This window comes from Oryctolagus cuniculus, chromosome 9 (assembly GCF_964237555.1).
Source record: "Oryctolagus cuniculus chromosome 9, mOryCun1.1, whole genome shotgun sequence".
Classification (NCBI taxonomy): Eukaryota; Metazoa; Chordata; class Mammalia; order Lagomorpha; family Leporidae; genus Oryctolagus; species Oryctolagus cuniculus.
This window is the reverse complement of record NC_091440.1, coordinates 135,694,793-135,715,980: the sequence shown is the minus strand read 5'-3', so window position 1 is coordinate 135,715,980 and position 21,188 is coordinate 135,694,793. Positions and strand designations below refer to the sequence as shown.

The 21,188-nt window shown below is 43.1% G+C and overlaps 1 protein-coding gene across 8 annotated transcripts in view; it reads left to right on the top strand.

Annotated features, from left to right (window-relative positions):
- Positions 1-21,188, top strand: part of NELL2 (neural EGFL like 2) — a 398,722-nt gene that overhangs the window by 219,307 nt on the left and 158,227 nt on the right. For all 8 annotated transcript variants that reach the window (XM_070049719.1, XM_070049717.1, XM_070049716.1 and 5 more), the window contains one exon: positions 3,698-3,826. In XM_070049719.1, the coding sequence (XP_069905820.1) occupies positions 3,698-3,826 (129 nt within the window). The remainder of the gene's footprint in view (positions 1-3,697; positions 3,827-21,188) is intronic.

The window sequence follows — 21,188 nt, the reverse complement described above, 5'->3', positions numbered from 1 at the left end:
GTCCCTTCTGTTTTCAGTGTGTCAGTGTTCCTGCATACCCCTGGCATTCCTGTGCATATGGTCACTATGGCAGTCAGGTAAGTGAGAGGATAGATTCAGGATCCTCATGAGTTGAACCGAAGTCTCAGAATTGAGTGTTAGTGGTCTTTGTTAACTTGACCTGGGTCACGACCCCTGGCCTGAGGAAATGGCCTTGCTCAGGCCTATGAAATGCATTGACTGGCGTGGCTGTATCTTGGGTGAGGGTGAGCTTGTGTCCCTGTGGGCACTTGAGTCGGCAGTAGGGATGAGTGGTTTACCCAAAGCATAACTAAGTCATTTTTAACCCAAACATGGCATAGACATCTGGAGTCAAAGACCCCTGAGGATTAACCACACAATTTTTTTTTTTCCTGATAATTATGTGTTACTCTTCTGTACTGTTCGGACTACCTTTGTGTGTATTTGTCATCACTCATTTTCCAGTTATACAAATGCATATTTACATTTTAAAGAGTAATCTGCCCTTAGGCAAGCATGGATCTTCATGTAAATTTGTACAGCTTACCAATGACACAGAAAACTTAGTATCCTCATGGCTAAAATGCAAAGGAGGGAAAAAAATAGGCTTGGTTGTATTGACTAATTCATCCATCTGTCACAAATAATAGAATTTTCTGCTGTAATATGGATTTTCACATAGTTGGTTTTACCTTATTAGTAATATTCTTAGTAGTTACTAACAAACGCTATACTGTTAGAGTTTTGCATACAGGATCTCATTTGAATATCATAGTTGTGAAGGTAGTTATTACCCTAATTTTACAGGTAAGTAAAACTGAAGGCTTAGAAAGGTTAACTCACATAGCTAGTAAATTTACACAACCAGGAATTTGCTGAGACCAGACAGATTGGGTGTAAATTCGGTTTTGCCAACTCCAAAAGTCAAGTCAGATCACCAGAAATTGAGCTATGAAGATAGTAGGATTTTGCGGTCAGCTCTTAATTTGATTTCTTGAAGCCACTCCCAGGAGATGAGAAGCAGCCTGTCTCCATTTGAGTCTAGATTCCCACCCATCAGTGGTCAGCCTCTTGACCCTGGCGTTTTCAGCTAAGCATTAAGATAACCGTTAGAGTCATTCAACTGTCATGTGTTTAAAGAACAAATTAAAGTGGCTGTCTAACGTTCTTTAATGTAAATTAGAATTTGGTTGGCTGGAATTTTTAGTTTTTAATCTTTGTGTTAAAAAAGTAAAAACCATGTGATAAAAAATAATGCATTTTCTCGTTTTTACCGCTAACAAGGGACGTGGGGTCAGGCCTGATCTGAGAATTGGGGACCCTGTGGCGAGCTGAGCCCTGCAGAGGGAGCTGTCACAGTTACTTAGGTCCAGCTCTGGGGCCGGGGGTGTCATGGCGTGGTGTATCATAGGGCAGAGATGACACTGGGAAGACCCTGAAAAGTGGGAAACGAGAAGACTGAACGTGAAAAGCTGAAAGGCAGTTTTTACAAACAAACCCAAGAAAGAGAAATAAAAATGCCTCAGAAATGGCCGCACTCCTCATCATAGTTCTCTGAAAGTCACTTGAAAGGGAAAATTTGACAGGGCCTTGGAACTGCATCTCTCCCTGTGTCTTTTAGGGAGTGAGCTATTTTTAAAAAGTAACCTGGTTTTGATTTGGAATAATATGAAGCGGTATCTTGAAGCTTCTTTGCTTTAGGTTAATAATGTGCTGACCTACTGGGACAGGCAGTGATGGTGGCTTTTGAGGTGAACTGGTTTCCCATGGTTATGAAATACGGTCACAGTTTAGCTACCTAAAGAAGGAACAAACAGAACCCTAGGAGGAAGTCAGAGTTTCAGAGTTTATTTATTTATTTGAAAGTCAGAGTTAACAGAAGGAAAGAGAGAGACACAGAAACAGGAGATAGAGAGAGGGAGAGATCTTCCATCCACCAGATGGCCACAATAGCAGATATTGAGCCAGGCCGCAGCCAGGAGCCTGCTCCAAGTCTCCCATGTGGGCATCAGGGGCAAGTACTTGAGCCATCTTCCACTGCTTTTCTCAGGCCATCAGCAGAGACTTGAACCAGCGCCCAGAGGGGTTGCTGACGTTGCAGGCAATGGCTTTACCTGCTGAGGCCCAACACCTGCCTCAACTTTTCTTCTTCAGGATTGTAATTCTAAATGGGCAGCCTTCACATGAGAATTTAGATGTGAGGAATCTGTATTTTTCTGGCCTGATACATCTGTATTTTATTTTTGTATGTATTACTAATTGATTTTTTTCTATCCCCTTTTAGTATCATCATTGCATTTTTTCAACATTACTTTTCTTAAAGCTTATTGAGTTCTAATAATATTTAACTTCATTTCATAGTTGCCTTTAGTGGGGGCTTTGTTGAACTCTGGGGTGATATTTAAAATAGTGCGGACTATTCCAGTCAGTTGGTGTGGACACCCATTTCATTATACATAAGACGGAGCAGTGTAGAACCTCTGTCTTAGGGTTTCTCCAGTGAAAGTCATACTTGGCTAGGGTAGATGAGCCCTCATTTCTTTGATATGTGAGCAGAAATGCTATTCAATCAGATAATAGAAAACTAGATAGATAAGTTAGGCACAGGGCGATTTAAAATTGGTTAAATGATGTGGCTCACTTGGCTAATCCTCCACCTGCGGTGCCGGCACTCAGGGTTCTAGTCCCAGCTGGGGTGCTGGATTCTGTCCCAGTTGCTCCTCTTTCAGTCCAGCTCTCTGCTGTGGCCCGGGAAGGCAGTGGAGGATGGCCCAAGCGCTTGGGCCCTGCACCCATATGGGAGACTGGGAGGAGGCACCTGGCTCCTGGCTTTGGATTGGCGCAGTGCGCCAGCCGTAGCAGCCATTTGGGGGGTGAACCAACGGAAGAGGAAGACCTTTCTCTCTCTCTCTCTCTCTCTCTCTCTCTCTCTCTCTCTAACTCTGCCTGTCAAAAAAAAATTTATGTAATTTTCATGAAATGTGATCCTTGTGTTGGATTTGTTCATTTCAGTGTCTGTGATAATCTTTGAACAAGGGATTCAGATAGGAGAAAGAGAGCCTAAGAAATTGTACAGGGTTGGTGTCATTGTTTATCAAACGTTCCTTTTTCTCTCCTCTCATAAAGACTGGGGGGAGTCTTCAAAATCTAATTCATCAAAATTTTTTCCTTCCTTTGCGTGGATAAACCTTGCCTTGTGGATTTCCAGATAAAATTAAAGTGATGTAATGTTGACTTTTTAGCAGCTGTAGCAATTTTTTTTTTTAAATGTGACACTGCCTGCTTTATTCCTTAAATACGTGAGGAGCACATTTTGCAGGGCCTGATCCCCCTTGCCTGTGGGAGTGGCTGCCTCTCCCATTGCCATCTCCTTCTGCATTGTGTGTCTTCCTTTATGGGGAACTCTCTCTCTGTTCAGATGTATGCAGAACCATAGTTATAATATTCAGGACAATGTAGCATATTCGCAGCCAGAAAACAAAGAAGACATGAAATTAACTGAAGTGGAGTTAACCGAGGTAAACACACAGATGGACATTTTGGTCCCCACAGCATGTGACTTGTCTATAAATGTTGAAGACAGTGATTTTTTAAAAATCACTTAGTAGCATCAAAATGAAATGAAAATATTAAGTCAACAGAGTTTGTTTGCTTTGTCCCTGTCTAATATTTCTTGATACGTGTGTTTTCCTGGCAGGTTATGACTTCTGCTCTGAAGGGCACAGCTGCATGGAGAACTCCGTGTGCCGCAGTCTGAACGACAGGGCCGTTTGCAGCTGTCGAGATGGCTTCAGGGCTCTGCGAGAGGACAGTGCCTATTGTGAAGGTAGTCCTTGCCATGTGCAGTGCCGCCCTATGAGCTGCCTGGGATTACTGCCTGCAAAATGTCGTGCTTGCCCAGGGTGTCAAGTTGATGGGCCCATTAAAAGCAGTGAATTTAATTTGAAGCATATTAATCAGCTAAAAATAATTATCTTTCAAATTACAATTTTTCAGCTATCTTCTATATGTCAGACTGTTAGGTTAATATGGCTGGTTTCTGAATTAGAACAATACTTCCACTGTGAAATTGCCTTTCTTTTTTTCATAATTAGATATTCAGATAACTCACATATTGACATGATTACTGTGGCTTGCAGTTGGGACTGTAGTGAGATTTTTCAGACAATGTTGGGTAACAAAGGCAATCAATTAACAGGAAGATAAAGTGTCTACTGCTATTTTTGTTTGCTTCTCCAAGTGATCTCCGTGGTTGCAGTCGTGTGCCATGGTATTTAGTAAATAGCTCCAGTGGAGTGAATCATTACACAGGGACTGCTAACAGTTTTAACTAACGTCTAAGGCAGTTTATCCTCTTGTGGATACAGTCTGGATGTATGATTAGGCCCACGCCATTCATGCGTGTTCTAGCTTGACTGTTCCGTTGTTTCCCTGAGCAATGAATAGATATTAAACTGATATTTTCTGCCTTAAGTACTGATACTCAGATTCAAGTTGAGCTCTGGATCCACTTATTCCTTTACAAGTTTCTCATTCGGTCCTGAAGGGACCCATTCTGTCTGCTAAAGGAAGAACTCATGGTTTTCTTCCTCATTCATAATGCAGCTTTATTTTAAATTCCACATTTAAAAATACTTTAGTAAGAAATGGGTTCTTACCTACTGTAGAAGTGAACTTTCTTAGAATAACATTTCCACCATGGTATTTGAGAATTGTAATGTGTAATAAGTCCCACTAATGTTAACAAGTATAATAAGAAACCACACAGTACACATTCTAGATGCCTCTTAATTTATGAGTATCTTGTGTTGGGCTTCTGCTCTTGTTGTTAACAATGAGTATATTCACTAGTGTAATAAATGGTTAGTAAGTGCCTATAGTATACCAAGCACTTTTTGAGTGTTTAGGCAATAAATAGTGACCAAGACTGTACTCAGCTTTACATTCTAGAAGGGTGACAGAGCACATTACCATAGAAATAGAGAAGATCATTCCAGGCAGGGAAAGTGCTAGGGAGAAAGTGAAACAGGATGACGTGCTGGGGATGCACTGAGGATTCATGTACATGGATCGGTCAGCACATGGGGCTGTACCAGGAAATGTGGTGGTTGACCAGAGAGCTGATGGTAAGGAAACAGGCATGGAAAGACATGGGACCAAGAGCTTCAACAGGAAGGAGTAAGAGGAAAGGTCTGGAAGAAGAGCAGTGTGATGGGGTACATGATTCAGAGGCTGTTGCAGGACAACCGAAGGTCATTACAACTTGCGTGGATTCTGGACTTTTATGGGTTCTGGCCTTGTGCTTCAGGAGGGGAGTGACATACTTAGACTTATGTAGAAAAGGGTAACTCTGGCTGCCAAGTGATAGATGAGCTATGGGGTGGGTGTGGAGGAGAGAACAGAATGTGACAGACAGACTTGTTGCAAGGCCACTGAGTAGTCCAAGAAGTGATACCAGTGGCCTTGGATGGGAAGGTGGAGGTAGCGCAGAGGAGGGGCATGTCCATGGCCTGCCATGAATGGAAGACCTACAGTATTCATGGACAGTTTATCATGGAGAACTGAAGAGGAGTCCAAGGGTTTATTTATGATTTATTTATCTATGTAATAGAGAGAGACAGTAAGGCAGAGAGAGCTCCCATTTACTGGTTCACTCCCAGATGCCCTCGACAGCCCCCAGGAGCCAAGAATGCAATTCTCATCTCCCACTGCGCTTGACAGAAGGAACCCAACAGCTTGAACCTTCACTTGCTTCCTCTCATGGTCTTCATTAGCAGGAAACTGGATTTAGGAGTCAGCGCTGGGTATACAGCCAAGGTCCCATAAGAGATGAGGGCATCTTAATTAAGCTAGATACCTGCTGCTGGTGTTACTTTTTTGTTTTTCAAGACAGGAAAGAATTTAAAGAAAAAGGCCAGAGATTTAGATTATAATAATTGTTTAAAATATCTATCAGTGAAACTAATTTTCTGAAACACAAATTGGCATTTTTTATCTTAAATTCATTGTACTGAAAAATGTCTTGCAATACTTATCATTTGAAATTTAACTTTAAATGTCCCAAGATGGTGGTATAGCAACAGGATGATTCAAGTCACACAGGGCAAAATAAATAGTTTAAAAAGGAGAGAAGATACACGCTGGAGATGGAGCCATGAGAAGTTGGCAATGGGAAGCCCAAGAGAACAACAGAGACTGGGAAGGTCCACACTGAAAGAAAAAATAAGAAAGGGAAATGGTGGAGCCTTGGACCGGGGGGTTTGGTGCCAGCCCCTAACGGACCAGGTGAGATGAGAAACGCTGGGTCCACAGAGCTGCAAATAGCAGTGGGAGGGAGAGCTTGGTGAATTGATTCTAAAGTTCCATGTGAGAAAAATGAGAAGATCTAGAGGAACAGAGAGGTCAGGCACCCCCCTTGCCCACTACCCTCTCCTCCCTCCTCCCTCCCTTCTTCCACCCTGACCTGCAGCTGGCTGGAAGAAGCCATTTTTGTTTGTTTACATTTTCAAATATAAGCACCGAAATGCCCCCTTTGCCTCCTGAGGACATGCCCATCAATAGTGGAGACCACCTCACCACACCTTCCATGCAGGAATAAGTACCACAACATTTCGGAAGAATCTGTTCCCTACCACACAAACTGTATAACAAGAAGTCCTGAATATCGAAAACATGAGCCAACTCCATCCACCACTGAGACGAGAGCCAGGCTCCTGTAGGTGTGGCTCCATGCAGTGGAGCTCATACCTGCCTCCACCACAATTCAGAAGCGAGCTGGGTTCCAGTAGGTGCCGCTCCATGCTTCCACTTCACTTTTTTATTTTTATTTTTTTGACAGGCAGAGTGGACAGTGAGAGAGAGAGAGACAGAGAGAAAGGTCTTCCTTTGCCGTTGGTTCACCCTCCAATTGCTGCCGTGGCCGGCGCACTGCGGCCGGCACACCGCGCTGATCTGAAAGAAGGAGCCAGGTGCTTCTCCTGATCTCCCATGCGGGTGCAGGGCCCAAGCACTTGGGCCATCCTCCACTGCACTCCCTGGCCACAGCAGAGAGCTGGCCTGGAAGAGGGGCAACCGGGACAGAATCCGGTGCCCCAACCGGGACTAGAACCTGGTGTGCCAGCGCCGCAAGGCGGAGGATTAGCCTAATGAGCCGTGGCGCCGGCGCCACTTCACTTTCAATGCACAGACACATAGCAGCTCATAACAGTGGGAAACCTCACCACAGATTAGAGGTGCAGTTTGTTACGCAGGGTGATATAATCCTGAACATAGCAGAAACTAACACCAGGGTGTCCTATAACTGTGAGGAAGAGGGTGGGTTACACCAACAGAAGTGAACAACCTGTTCTAACCAGGAAACCAGAGGAAAGCTACCATACCCCATGGAGGCCTGACACTGGATGCCTGCGCCACCCTGCAATACTGAACAGAGGACCCAGGCCACATCCAGCACACACCTCTTGGAACTCCCTGAAAGTATAGTCATCCGACTATGTCACAAAGACACAAATTAAAGAGAAAAACAACCACACACACAAAAATACACAAATTCCAAAAACAAAGGAAAAACCCTAAATAAAAATAAGGAAGCCTCTATGAGCCCCTGAAAGGAACACTGCAACACTTCAGTAATACAAGGTGAAGATGAAAAGATTGAGGATATGCCAGAAACGGAATTCAGAAAATTAATCATCAGATTACTTGGGAGCAATCAGAAGCAAATTCACATCCTAAATGAAAAGTTCTCCCAAGAAATCGAGATATTAAAAAAAAATGAGATGTACAATTTGGGACATGCTCAATTGGACTTGCCCCAAATGGTGGAGTTAGAAACGTGCCAGGGGATTCCAATACAATCCCATCAAGGTGGCATGTACCAATGCCATCTCACTAGTCCAAGTGATCAATTTCAGTTCACAGTTGATCACACTGATAGGTCTAAGAGTCAAAGGGATCACACAAACAAGACTAGTGTCTGCTAATACTAACTGATAGAACAAAAAAGGGAGAGAGCGATCCAACATGGGAAGCGGGATACACAGCAGACTCATAGAATGGCAGATGTCCTAAATAGCACTCTGGCCTCAGAATCAGCACTTAAGGCAGTCGGATATGGCTGAAGAGCCCATGAGAGTATTTTAGGCATGGAAAGCCAAGACACTCTGGGAAAAAAAAAAAGACCTAAATGAAAGATCTCTGCGAGTGAGATCCCAGCGGAAAGAACGGGCTATCAAAGGAGGAGGTACCTTTCTCTGAAGGGAGGAGAGAACTTCCACTTTGACTATGACCCTGTCAGAATAAGATCAAAGTTGGTGAACTCAACAGGCTTCCATAGTCTTGGCAACTCATGACTAGAGCCTAGGGAGATTACTGACACCATTAACAAGAGTGTCAAATTGTTAAGTCAACAACAGGAGTCACTGTGTACTTACTTCTCATGTGGGATCTGTCCTTAATGTGTTGTTTAATGTGAAGTAATGCTATAACTAGTACTGAAACAGTATTTTACACTTCGTGTTTCTGTGTGGGTGCAAACTGATGAAATCTTTACTTAATATATACTAAATCAATCTTCTGTATATAAAGATTATTGAAAATGAATCTTGATGTGAATGGAATGGGAGAGGGAGTGGGAGATGTGAGGGGTGCGAGTAGGAGGGAAATTATGGGGGGAAGCCCATTGTAATCCATAAACTGCACTTTGGAAATTTATATTTACTAAATAAAAGTTAAAAAAATAAGAATGGAATACTAGAAATGAAGAATTCAATAGGTCAAATAAAAAAATGCAGTGGAAAGCCTTAAGAACAGAATAGTGAAACAGAAGAAAGAATATCAGCACTAGAGGACAAATTTCTGCAAATAATACAGTCAGACCAAAAAAAATAGAAGAAATGAGAAAACTTAAAAACATTGTTGGAGGCCGGCACCACAGCTCAATAGCTAATCCTCCACCTAGCTGTGCCGGCACACCGGGTTCTAGTTCCAGTTGGGGCCTGGGTTCTGTCCCGGTTGCCCCTCTTCCAGGCCAGCTCTCTGCTGTGGCCCAGGAGTGCAGTGGAGGATGTCCCAAGTGCTTGGGCCCTGCACCGCATGGGAGACCAGGATAAGCACCTGGCTCCTTCTTTCAGATCAGCGCAGTGCGCCGGCCGCAGCACGCCAGCCATGGCGGCCATTGGAGGGTGTGTGCCAATGGCAAAAGGAAGACCTTTCTCTCTCTCTCTCTCTCACTGTCCACTCTGCCTGTCAAAAAAAAAAAAAAAAGAAAAAAAGAAAAAAAAATTGTTGGAGATCTGCAAGATACTGTCAAATGACCAACATAAGGATCCTAGGAGTTCCAGAAGGTGTGGAAAGAGAGAAAGGATTATAAGGCCTTAATGAAATAATAACAGAAAACTTCCCCAACCTGGAGAAGAGAAGAGACATCCAAGTACAGGAAGTACAGAGAAGTCCCAATAGACACAACCTGAAAAGATCTGCAATACAACACTTTGCAGTAAATCTCTCCCAGTGAAACATAAAGAAAATATTTCAGAATGTGCCAGGGGAAACAGCAAATCACATTCAGAGGACCTGCAATTAGACTCACTACAGACCTGTCATCAGAAACCCTACAGGCAAGGATAGAATGGGAAGATATGTTCCAAGTCCTAAGTGAAAAAAAGTCAACCAAAAATACGATATACTCTGCAAAGCTGTCATTTATGAATGAATAAGAAATAAAGATCTTCCAAACCAAACAGAAATTGAAAGAATTTGTGACTGCCTGCCAAGCCCTACAAAAATTACTTGAGGATGTGCTACACATAGACACAGAAATATCACTACGAAAGAAAATGTACACAGAAAAAGATCCAATAAAATAAAAGGGAAACCTAAAGTAAAAAAAAAAAAAAAAAAAAAAGGACTATTAACAGAAATACGGCAGGTCAAGGACAATACCTAACAATAGTCACCTTGAATGTAAATGGTCTCAACTCTACAGTTAAAAGACACAGACTAGCTGAATGGATTAAAAGAGAAAACTCATCTATTTGCTGCCTACAAAACACATCTTACCAACAAAGAGACACACAGACTGAAAGTTAAAGGACGGAAAAAGATACTTCATGCTAACAGAAACAAACAAACAAACAAAAAAGCTGGTGTGGCCATCATAATATCAGACAAAATACACTGTAGCACAACAACTATTAAAAGAGACAAATAAGGGTACTATATAATGATTAAAGGATCAATTCAACAGGAAGATGTGACCATTATAAATGTATATACACCTAACACAGGGAGCCTGGCTATCTAAAAGAAATGGATTTAAAGGGAGTTACAGAATCCAATACAATAGTAATGGGGGACTTCAGCAATGAACAGGTGACCCAGACAGAAATTCAACAATGAAACAACAGTGTTGACACTGTAGACCAAATGGACCTAACATATCTACAGAGAATTTCACCCTGTATCCACAGAATACTCACCAATGCATGGAACTTTGTCTAGGATTGACCGTATGCTAGGCCATAAACCAAGTCTCAGAAAATTAAAAAAAAAATGAAATCATACCATGCATATTCTCTGACCACAGTGGAGTGAAGCTGGGAATCAGCAACTCAGGAACTCTAGAGAGAACATATGCAAATACATGGAGACTGAGCAACATGCTCCTGAATGAAGAGTGGGTCACAGAAGAAAAGTAAAATAAAAAAATTCCTGGAAACAAATGAAGACAATACAACATTTCAAAACATTGGATACAGCCAGCAACGTGGCTCACTGGGCTAATCCTCTGCCTGCAGCACCGGTACTCTGGGTCCTAGTCCCAATTGGAGTGCTGGTTCTGTCCCGGTTGCTCCTCTTCCCGTCCAGCTCTCTGCTGTGGCCCAGAAAGGCAGTGGAGGATGGCCCAAGTGCTTGGGCCCTGCACCCGCATGGGAGACCAGGAGAAGCACCTGGCTCCTGGCTTCGTATCGGCGCAGCACGCCAGCCAATGCGGCCATTTGGGGGGTGAACCAACGGAAAAGGAAGACCTTTCTCTCTCTCTCTCTCTCTCACTGTGTAACTGCCTGTCCAAAAAAAAAAAAAAAAAAAAACACATGGGATACAGCAAAAGCAGTGTTAACAGGAAAGTTTATAGCATTTGGAGCCTGCACGAAGAAATTGAAAGGTACCAAATAAACAAGCTATCAGTACATCTCAAGGGCCTTAAAAAACAACAGCAAACCAAACCCAAAACTAGTAGGAGAAGAGAAATCATTAAAATTAGAGAACAAATAAAGAACATTGAAACCAATGAAACAATACAAAAGATCAGCTAAATGAAAAACTAGTTTTTTGAAAAAATAAATTAAATTGACCCAGCATTGGCCCAGCTACCAAAAAAAGGAGGGGTAAGATCCACATTGACAAACTTAGAGATGAAAAAGGAAATGTAACAACAGACACCACAGAAATAAAAAGAATGACCAGAAATTATTATAAATAGCTGTATGAAAACTGAGAAACCTAGAAGAAATTAATAGATTCCTGGACATATATAACCTACCTAAATTGAGCCATGAAGACATTAGAAAACCTAAACAGACACATTACCAAGACAGAAATTGAATAAGTAATAAAAATCCTCCCAACAAAGAAAAACACAGGACCAGATGGATTCACTGTTGGATTCTACCAGACACTTAAAGAAGAACTGACTCCAATTCTTCTCAAGTTATTCAAAACAACTGAAATGGAGGGAATCCTCTAAAATTCTATTAAGTCAGCATCACCTTAATTCCTAAATCAGGAAAACACACAACATAGAAAGAACACTACAGACCAGTTTTGCTGATAAACGTAGATCTAAAAATCCTCAACAAAATTCTGGCCAATCAAATTCAACAACACATCAGAAAGATCACTCACCTGAACTGAGTGGGATTTATCCCTGTCATGTAGTAATGGTTCAACATCATAAATCAAGCAATAGGATACATCATATTAACAAACTGAAGAACATAAACCATATGATTATCTTAATAGATACAGAGAAAGCATTTGTTAAAATACAACACTCCTTTATGATGAAAACTCTGAGAAAATTGGGTTTAGAAGGCACAGTCCTCAAAGCAATCAAGGAAATTTATGACAAACCCATGACCAGCATCATATTGAATGGGGAAAAGTTGGAAGCATTCCCAGTGAGATCTGGAACCAGACAAGGATGCTCATTCTCACCATTCCTTTTCAATATAGTCCTGGAAGTTTTAGCCAGGGCCATTAGGCATAAAAAAGACATCAAAGGGATTCAAATTGGAAAAGAGGAAGTAAAACTATTCCTATTTGCAGATGACATGATTTTATATATAGGGGATCCAAAAGACTCCACCAAGAGATTATTGGAACTCATAGAAGAGTTTGGTAAAGTAGCAGGACAAAAAATCAATATACAAGAATCAACAGCCTTTGTATAAATATACAATGCCACAGCTGAGAAAGAACTTCTGAGATCAATCACATTCACAATAGCTATCAAAAAATCAAATACCTTAGAATAAATTTAACCAAGGATGGCAAAGATCTCTATGATGAAAATTACAAAATAATAAATAGAATATACAAAAAATGGAAAAATATTCCATGTTCATGGATTGGAAGAATCAGTGTCACAAAAATGTTCATTCTTCCAAAAGCAATTTACAAATTCAATGCAATACCAATCAAAATATCAGACATTCTTCATAGATCTAGAAAAAAAATGATGCTGAAATTCATATGGAAACACAGGAGACCTCAAACAGCTAAAGCAATCTTATACAACAAAAACAAAGCCAGAGGCCTCACAATACCAGATTTGAAGTCATACTACAAATCAAAACAGCCTGGTACTGGTCCAGAAATAGATGGACAGATCAGTGGAACAGAATATAAATGCTAAAAATAAATCCAAGCATCTACAACCAGATTGTATTTGACCAAGGAGCTAGAACAAATCCCTGGAGCTAGAAAAGTCTCTTCAACAAATGGTACTGGGAAAACTGGATTTCTACATGCAGAAGTATGAAGCAGGACCCCTACCTTACATTTTATACAAAAATCATTTCAAAATGGTTTAAAGACCTAAATCTACAAGCTGACAACATAAAATTATTAGACAACATTATGGAAACCCTGTGAGATATTGGAACAGGCAAAGAGTTATTGGAAAATATCCCACAGGCACAGGCAGTCAAAACCAGAATTAACGAATGGGATCACATCAAATTGAGAAGCTTCTGCATTGCAAAAGAAACACTCAGGAAAGTGAAGAGGCAACTGACAGAATGGGGAAAATTATTTGCAAACTATGCAACTGATAAGTGATTAACACCCAGAATATATGAAGGAATTGAGAAACTCCACAACAACAAAGCAACCCATTCAAGAAACGGACCAATGAGTTAAACAGACGTTTTTCAAAAGAGGAAATCCCAGTGGCCAACAGACATGCGGAAAAATGCTCAGCATCAATAGCTGTGCTGGAATCGTATATCAGAACCACAGTGAGGTGTCCCCTCACCCCAGTTAGAATGGCTCACATACAGAAACCCACAGACAACAGCTGCTGGCAGGAATGTGGGGGGAAGGTATCCTAATCCACCTCTGGTGGGATAGAAACTGGTAAAACCACCATGGAAGACAGTTTGGAGATACCTCAGAAATCTGAATATAGGGAGCCGGCACCATGGCTCACTTGGTTAATCCTCTGCCTGCAGCACCGGCATCCCATATGGGCACCAGGTTCTAGTCCCGGCTGCTCCTCTCCTAGTCCAGATCTCTGCTATGTCCAGGGCAGTGGAGGATGGACCAAGTGCTTGGGCCTCTGCACCCACATGGGAGACCAGGAAGAAGCACCTGGCTCCTGGCTTTGGATCAGCGTAGTTCCAGTCGTAGTGGCCATTTGGGCAGTGAACCAACGGAAGGAAGACCTTTCTCTCTCTTTATCTCTCACTGTCTATAACTCTACCTGTCAAATAAATAAAAAAAAATCTGAATATAGACCTACCATATGACCCAGTCATCACACTCCTGGGAATTTACCCAAGGGAAATGAAATCAGCAAATAAAAGTGTTACCTGTAGCCCCATGTTTTTTTGCAGCTCAATTCACGATAACTAAGACATGGAATCAACTTAAATGCCTGTAAGCTGAAACTGGATAAAGATATTAGGGAATATGTACTCTGTGGAATACTACACAGCAGTAAAAAAAGGAAATCCAATTATTTGCAACAAAATGGGTGAATCAGGAAAACATCATACTTAGTGAAATAAGCCAGTCCCAAAGGCACAAATTCAATACGTTTTCCCTGCTTTGGGATAGCTAATAGAGCTCCTAAAAGGAAATGTTTAGAAGTGAAACTGACTCTTTATGAGAAGCAATGACTTGAACAGCCCTTGTCTTGACTGTCAAGGAACAGGTTTATTTTTTCATAATAGTATTTGTTGAATTCTTTATTTAATATAGAGTTAATCATGTATAAAGTCAATCGAAATAGATCTCAGTAAAAAATAAGAGTGGGAGTAAAAGAGGGAGGAGGAAATTTGTAACTGTAGAGCTGTATAGTTCTGCAAACATTCCTATGGACTTCTAAAGGTACAGTTTAAAAACTTGCATGGGACCCCATATCCCATTAAGCTGCATGATAAAAATTCCATCTTAAGTGTTAAAGTGACCATGTTAAGTGTTAAAGTGATTATATACATAGGATTAAATGTTAAAGGGATCAGTCATATAAATAAGATCAAATGTCTGATAATAATAGAATTAAAAAGAGAGAATGTTTCAACATGGGAAACAGTCCACACAGCAGACTCATAGAATGACATTCGCTCTAAATAGCACTCTAACCTCAGAATCAGTCCTTCAGGCACCCTCATCGGGCTTAAAAGCCCATGAGAGCATTTCAGGCATTGAAACTGAAGACACCATGGCAAAAAAAAAAAAAAATGTTCTACGTGAATGATCTCTGTGAGAGAGACCCCAGTGAAAAGTAGGGACATCAAGAAGTATGTACTTTTTTTCTGAAGGGAGGAGGAACTTCACTTTGCTTATGGCCTTGCCTAAATACTGACAGAGATTATGGATTCAAAAGGCTTCCATAGCCTTGGCACATCAAGAGCCTTGGGTATTCATTGACGTCATACATAACAGCGTTGATTGTTAAATTAACAATAGGAGTCACTGTGCACTAACTCCCATGTATGACATCTGTCCCCTATGAGTTGTATTATGAGAATTAACTGTAAAACTTGTTCTCAAGGAGTTAGTGTTTGTGTGTGTGTGTGTGTGCGTGCAAATTGTTGAAATCTTTCCTTAGTATAGAGTTGGTCTTCTGTGTATTCAGTTAATTGAAAATGAATCCTAATGGAGAATAGGACTGGGAATGGGAGAGGGAGGAGGTGGGGTGGGATTGGAGTGCATGGGTAGGTATGGTGGGGGGATGACTATATTCCCAAAGTTGTATTCGGGAAGTTTATACTCATGAAGCAAAATTTTTCTTTGAGAAAAAAAGAGAAAAAAAACTTAAGCCAGTGATGCAAAGATGTTAGTTTATTGTACAGGTTTTGAGCTGTTATGTGTGAGGACTTCAGAAGTCACTGTATTTCTTATTCCTTCTGCGGCACACAGTGTTGCAGGATTCTTATCAAACCTGGTTTTCCTTTTTATCCTCACTTTGAGGATGTGCTGACTTCTCAGAAGCAACACTTTAAAAATGTTTATGTAGTTTATGTTTAAGTTTATGTTGCACGTCAGCATCTGGCTTTGTGGAGTTCTGGTTCTCTAGAAGCTGAAGGTGTCAACACAGCAGTAAGCACGTGCCGGTTTGTGTCAGCTGAGTTTTGCTTATTAAATCTGTGGGTTTGTTTTCATGATGTGACTGCAATGGAGACTGTTGATGGTTTACCACAGCCTGCTTGATTGGGTGTTGTTATAGCTTTGGTAACTTGGAGTTCATTTACTTGAAGAGTATTTCCCGAGCATCTATTTTGTGCAGTGCTGGAGCTGAGAGAGATGCAATAAATGAGATATAGATGACTGTACTCTCTCAGGCAAGAAAGATAATAGACCTTTACACAAGGAGCAAATAACTGCAAATGTGGCACAGCCCCTCAAAGAGAAATACATTAACAGGGACTCTGGTCTCGGCTAGGGGTGGGTTAGGGAAAATTTTGCTTGAACACAAAAGTCTTATTCTCTAATCTGAATGGTCAGCAAAAACTGGCTAGTCATAAAAAGCAGTATAGGATAAAAGAGAGCTCGCTAAGTGGTGGGGTCAGCATGGGTAAAGGCCCCGTGGCAGGGGGGAATCCTATTAAAAATAGTTTATTTATTTGTAAGGAAATGAGACAGAGAGAAAAAAAGAATGCACCTGTGCTAGGCAGAAAGAGATACTCTGTCTGCTGATTAGCTTCCCAGATGCCTGCAACAGCCATGCCTGGGTCATGCCAGAGCCAGGAGCCTGGAACTCTAGCTGGGTCTCACACGTGGTCTGCTGCTTTCCAGCTGCATTAGCAGGAAGCTGGATCAGAAGCAGGGGCGGGACTTGATCTCTCGAACTCTTGTATGGGATGTGTGTATCCCAAGCAGTGGCTTCGCCCACTGTGCCAGAACATCTACCCTCAGAGAAACCCTTTTCAATCACTGATGGAAGGCCAGCGCTTGGAGGAAGGGGGCAGGGAAACCAGTGGACAAGAGACAGTAGTGGTTTGCCTTAGAGAGGGAGTGGGGGTGTGGGTGTATTCAAGAGCATCTGTGAGGTGGAACCAGCCATCCCGGGGTTGCTGGGAGATAGATGATGAGGAGAGAGGTGTGGACCTTGATTCCCAGGTTTCTGGCCAGGAAAACTGGCAGTTCATGTAGGAAAAAGACTGGAAGAGAAAATGAGGTTGGGTTTGGAGAGCCCATGGGATATCTCAGGTGAGTCACCAGTGGACTGGACTTGGATGCGGCACTCAGAAGAGGGCCATCCTTGTGGGCATATGTGGCGTCTCAGTGGGAGTGGAGGAGGTGGGACATTGGTAGCAGAGGTGATTTGCAGGTGGCTGCAGCAAAGTCTGGGTTAGTACAGGAAAGAAGCAAAGGCGGTACAGATCTCTGCTGGGGGTTTCAGAATAAGGAAGAGGACCTCTGCCTCAGGCTGTCTGCCATGGCTGCAGCAAAATACATGCCACCAGGATCTGTGGGCAACAGGTTGTGGGCTCCTGGTTCTGGAGCCCAGGAAGTCTGCGTATGGTGCTGGCATCTGCCTGGCACTGGGGAGGGGTGCTTGCTGCAAGCTAACAGGGCAGAGGGCATCCGTGGCCAGACAGAGCCAGCCTACTGGCTGAGGTCTCCCTGCCTGTTCTTAGGAGGCTGCTTCCTGCTGTCCTGGGGCCCTCTCCTGAAGACCTCATCTGATCTTAATCGCCTCCAATCACACTCAGCACAGGCATTTGGGATTAAGTTTGCAACACAGGAACTTTGCTGATTCTTTTTTTTTCTTCTTTATGAGCAAGAGTAACATATACATGTTTCTGTAGAAAGGCAGATTTTTTAGTGCAGTGAACTGACTTTAAATTTTCCTTCCTGAAAACAGATCTCCAGTCCATGGAGAAGTCACTTCACTGGTCTGCAGAACCATGATCAGCTGAGGCCTGGCTTCTTCCCCATCCCCCTTCTCCTGGCTTGCCAACCCTCCCTCCCACTTCTCTCCCACCTTTCCCCCACCTTTCCCCCACCATCTCTCCCTCATCTCCTCTCTCTCTCCCTCCCTCCCTCCCTCTCTTCCTCTCTCCCTCCCTCCCTTTCTCCCTCTCCCTCTCCCTCTCCCTCCCTTTCTCCCTCTCCCTCTCTCCCTCCCTCCTCCCTCCCTCTCCCTCCTCACTGTCCCACACCTACCTCCTTTGAACTGTGGTCCCAGCCATCACTGTTCCATGCGTGTTGTTAAAGATGAAATGAGGTGATCAGAGGTGTCTCCTTTCAGAGTGGGAGGAGTGATAGCTTCACGGAGTTGCTCCGAGAGACGGGAGGGGACGATGCACAAGGAGCTCAGTTCTGTGATGGCAAACCCAGCGCACAGGTCCCCGCTGGAGCTAATGGGAAAGAACCTGGAGAACTGAGCCCTGTGGGATTAATTAGGGGATTCCAGCAGACGCTGTAGCTCTCAAAACTGCAGCTAATGATGCGCTCGCTGTGGTGTGTTGCAGCACAGCGGCACAGCTTCTGAAATAAAACATGTCCAAGGCTCCCATGGTTGCCAGGTTCTTGGGAGCAAGAGAAGTAGGAGGACACACGGATCCAAGAGTGTTTTGGTAAGTTGAGTCCCCTGATCCTGGAAGCTGCGAGTCCAGGAGGTGCTCTTGACAAAGGAGAGCCAGGACACCCAGGGTGGGGTCTGTTCTAGCTCAGGCTGGCAGGTGAAGTTTGCTACCTGTTCAACCGTTCTGCTCCATTGAAGTCTTGAGTTGATTGGGTGCGACCTGCCCATATTAGGGAAGGCAATCTTGTTTAATAGTCTACAGATTCAAATGCTGATCTCACAACACTCCCAGAGCTATGATCCAGTGTCGTGTGGGGCCCAGTCAGGCTGTCAGAGGAAATTAATCAGCGTGGGAATACTTTCAAGATGGGGGTAGGCAATGAGAGAGAGAGAGAAGCAAAAACGTGTCATATCAAAGAGGTGCGTGCTCCACCAAGTGCACTGTGGCACTGTTCTTAGACAAGATACGAAAGCAACCAAGGTGTCCATCATCAAATAAATGGATAGAGAAAATGCAGTGTATGTAAACAATGGAATATTAGTCAGCTGTGTGAAAGAATGAAATCCTGTCATTTGAAGGAAAATGGTTGGGACTGGAAGAATGTTAAGTGAAAATAAGGTAGATTCAGAAAGACAAATACCAAATGTTGTTCCTCGTGTGGGCAGCTAAACCAAAGAAAAGTCAATAAATAGAATAGTGATTACTAGAGGCGTGGAGGGGTAGTGAGGTAGAGGGAGTTTGGATCACAGGTGCCAAAACAGATCCTGGTGTTACCCAGCACAGTGGGATGACCATAGCTAATGGTAATTTAGTTTATATTTTATGTGCAAATAGAAGAAAGAAACTAGTGCCACAGTCATGAAGGGATGACAAGGAACCAGAAATGCTGATCACCCTGATTTGATCAGTACCCATCATATCTGTGTAGTGAAATGTGGCACTGCAGCTCATACATTAATAAAGTTAGAAGTGCAGGGGCTGGCACTGTGGTACAGTAGGTTAATCCTCCGCCTGTGGCGTTGGCTTCCTGCATGGGTGCCGATTCTAGTACCTCCTCTTCCAATCCAGCTCTCTGCTATGGCCTGGGAAAGCAGTATAGGATGGCCCAACTGCTTTGGCCCCTGCACCCACACAGGAGACCCAGAGGAAGCTCCTGGCTCCTGGCTTCAGACTGGCGCAGCTCTGGCTGTTGCGGCCATCTGGGGAGTGAACTAACAGAAGGAAGACCACTCTCTGTCTCTCCCTCTCACTGTCTGTAACTCTACCTCTCAAATAAATAAATAAAATCTTTTAAAAAAATTAGAAGTGCACAGTTCTGATATCTCCACATTTAAACTGGCTTTTGAATGGTGTCATCTGTCCATCAGCCACATGAGTCATTTGCCACATAAAATAGCTGTCAGAGTTCCTGGGATGTATGGAGGTAGAAGATTGTGTCCATAGTGCTGGAGGAATTCAGTGTGCAAGCTCTAATGGTCCTTGACAAGTCATGCAGCTCAGTTTGACCTGGCATAAGCATTTCTAGCCTCATTCATCTTTTCCCCTCTGAGACAGTGAACTGCAGCTTTGTCTGACTCAGAAGCAATTTTTGTTCATTTGCAAATTTGACCATTAAGTTATTCAAGTTGGCAGAAGAGGACTTTTTTTTTTATGCTCTGGTCTTTGATGTGAAGGGAGAACTTTTTACACTTGAAGACTGAGCCTGATGAAGGTGAAACTTCCCTGGATGTCTTCTCAGATGCTGAGTCTCCCTGTAGCAGCCACAGTGCTGCCAGGTGCTGTCCTTTTATTTTTTTTAAAGAGATTTATTTATTTTGTAGGCAGAGTTATGGAGAGAAAAAGGAGAGACAGAGATCTTCCATCTGCTGGTTCAGACCCCAAATGATTGCAATGCCTGAGGCTGGGCCAGGCTGAAGCCAGAATCCAGAGTCATCTTCTACACCTCCCATGTTGGTTGCAGGGGCTCTAGGACTTAGGCCATCTTCTGCTTGGTGTTCCAGGTGCACTAAATGGCATCATGCTGTCCTTTTAAAGCCACACACTGTGGTCTTGAAACTTTAATAGTCAGCTGAGTACCTGAGGTACTTTTCCCTAAGAAATACTCACGTTTAGGTCGCTTGGAGTTCCTGATTGCCTCGCATGCTACATGCAGAAGAGATAATACATTTAAGCATTAATTAGTGATGTGTGTGAATACTTTTCTTGGGGGCGCATCTGCAGGCACTTCTCTGAAACTTATGATTGGCTGCCATCATAACACTTAACACGGAGCATCTTTGTTCCGCATTCGTCCATTTGAGTGTTGGTTGAGTAGACGCTGGGTACCTGGCATGTGACTGAGCCATAGGCACAGCCCTGCCAAGCCCTGTCTCATGGAGCTGGTATGCGAGCAGGGCTAGCACTGAACATCTAAACCCATGTTCCAGATGCAGGTGAAAATGAGAGTTGTGGTTGATGGTTTGTACTTTACCAAGCAGCCTTGGTGGTTTCCTTTTTCTGTAAGTCCTTGGTGTTCAGTGAGTGGTCCAGGGGTCTGAAGGATGAGCTACCGCCTGGGAGCTTGTTAGAAATGTGCATCTGGCACTTTATCTCAACATGGAGTCAGGATCTGCATGTTAATGAGAGTGCCAGGTGCTTCCGAGCACATGGAAGCTTTGAAGAGTGCTGGTGTAAGGCACCGAGCCTATTAATCTATCTTCCTAACGACTTGGTGCCCATCCAGCACTCTGCAGCCATGTGCTGAACCCCAGAGGACTCTCCGTGTCCAAGGTCTCAGCTGATTTTCGTCAGGTTGCGTTTTGGTTTTCTAATGTTGTTTCTTACAGTGTGTTCAAGCTGCAGAAGCCGTCACCTGAGGTCCTTGCTAGACTTGCATGTTCTTGGATCCTAAGTCAGGGCTGGCGACTTTCCCACGTGAGAGTTTGAAAG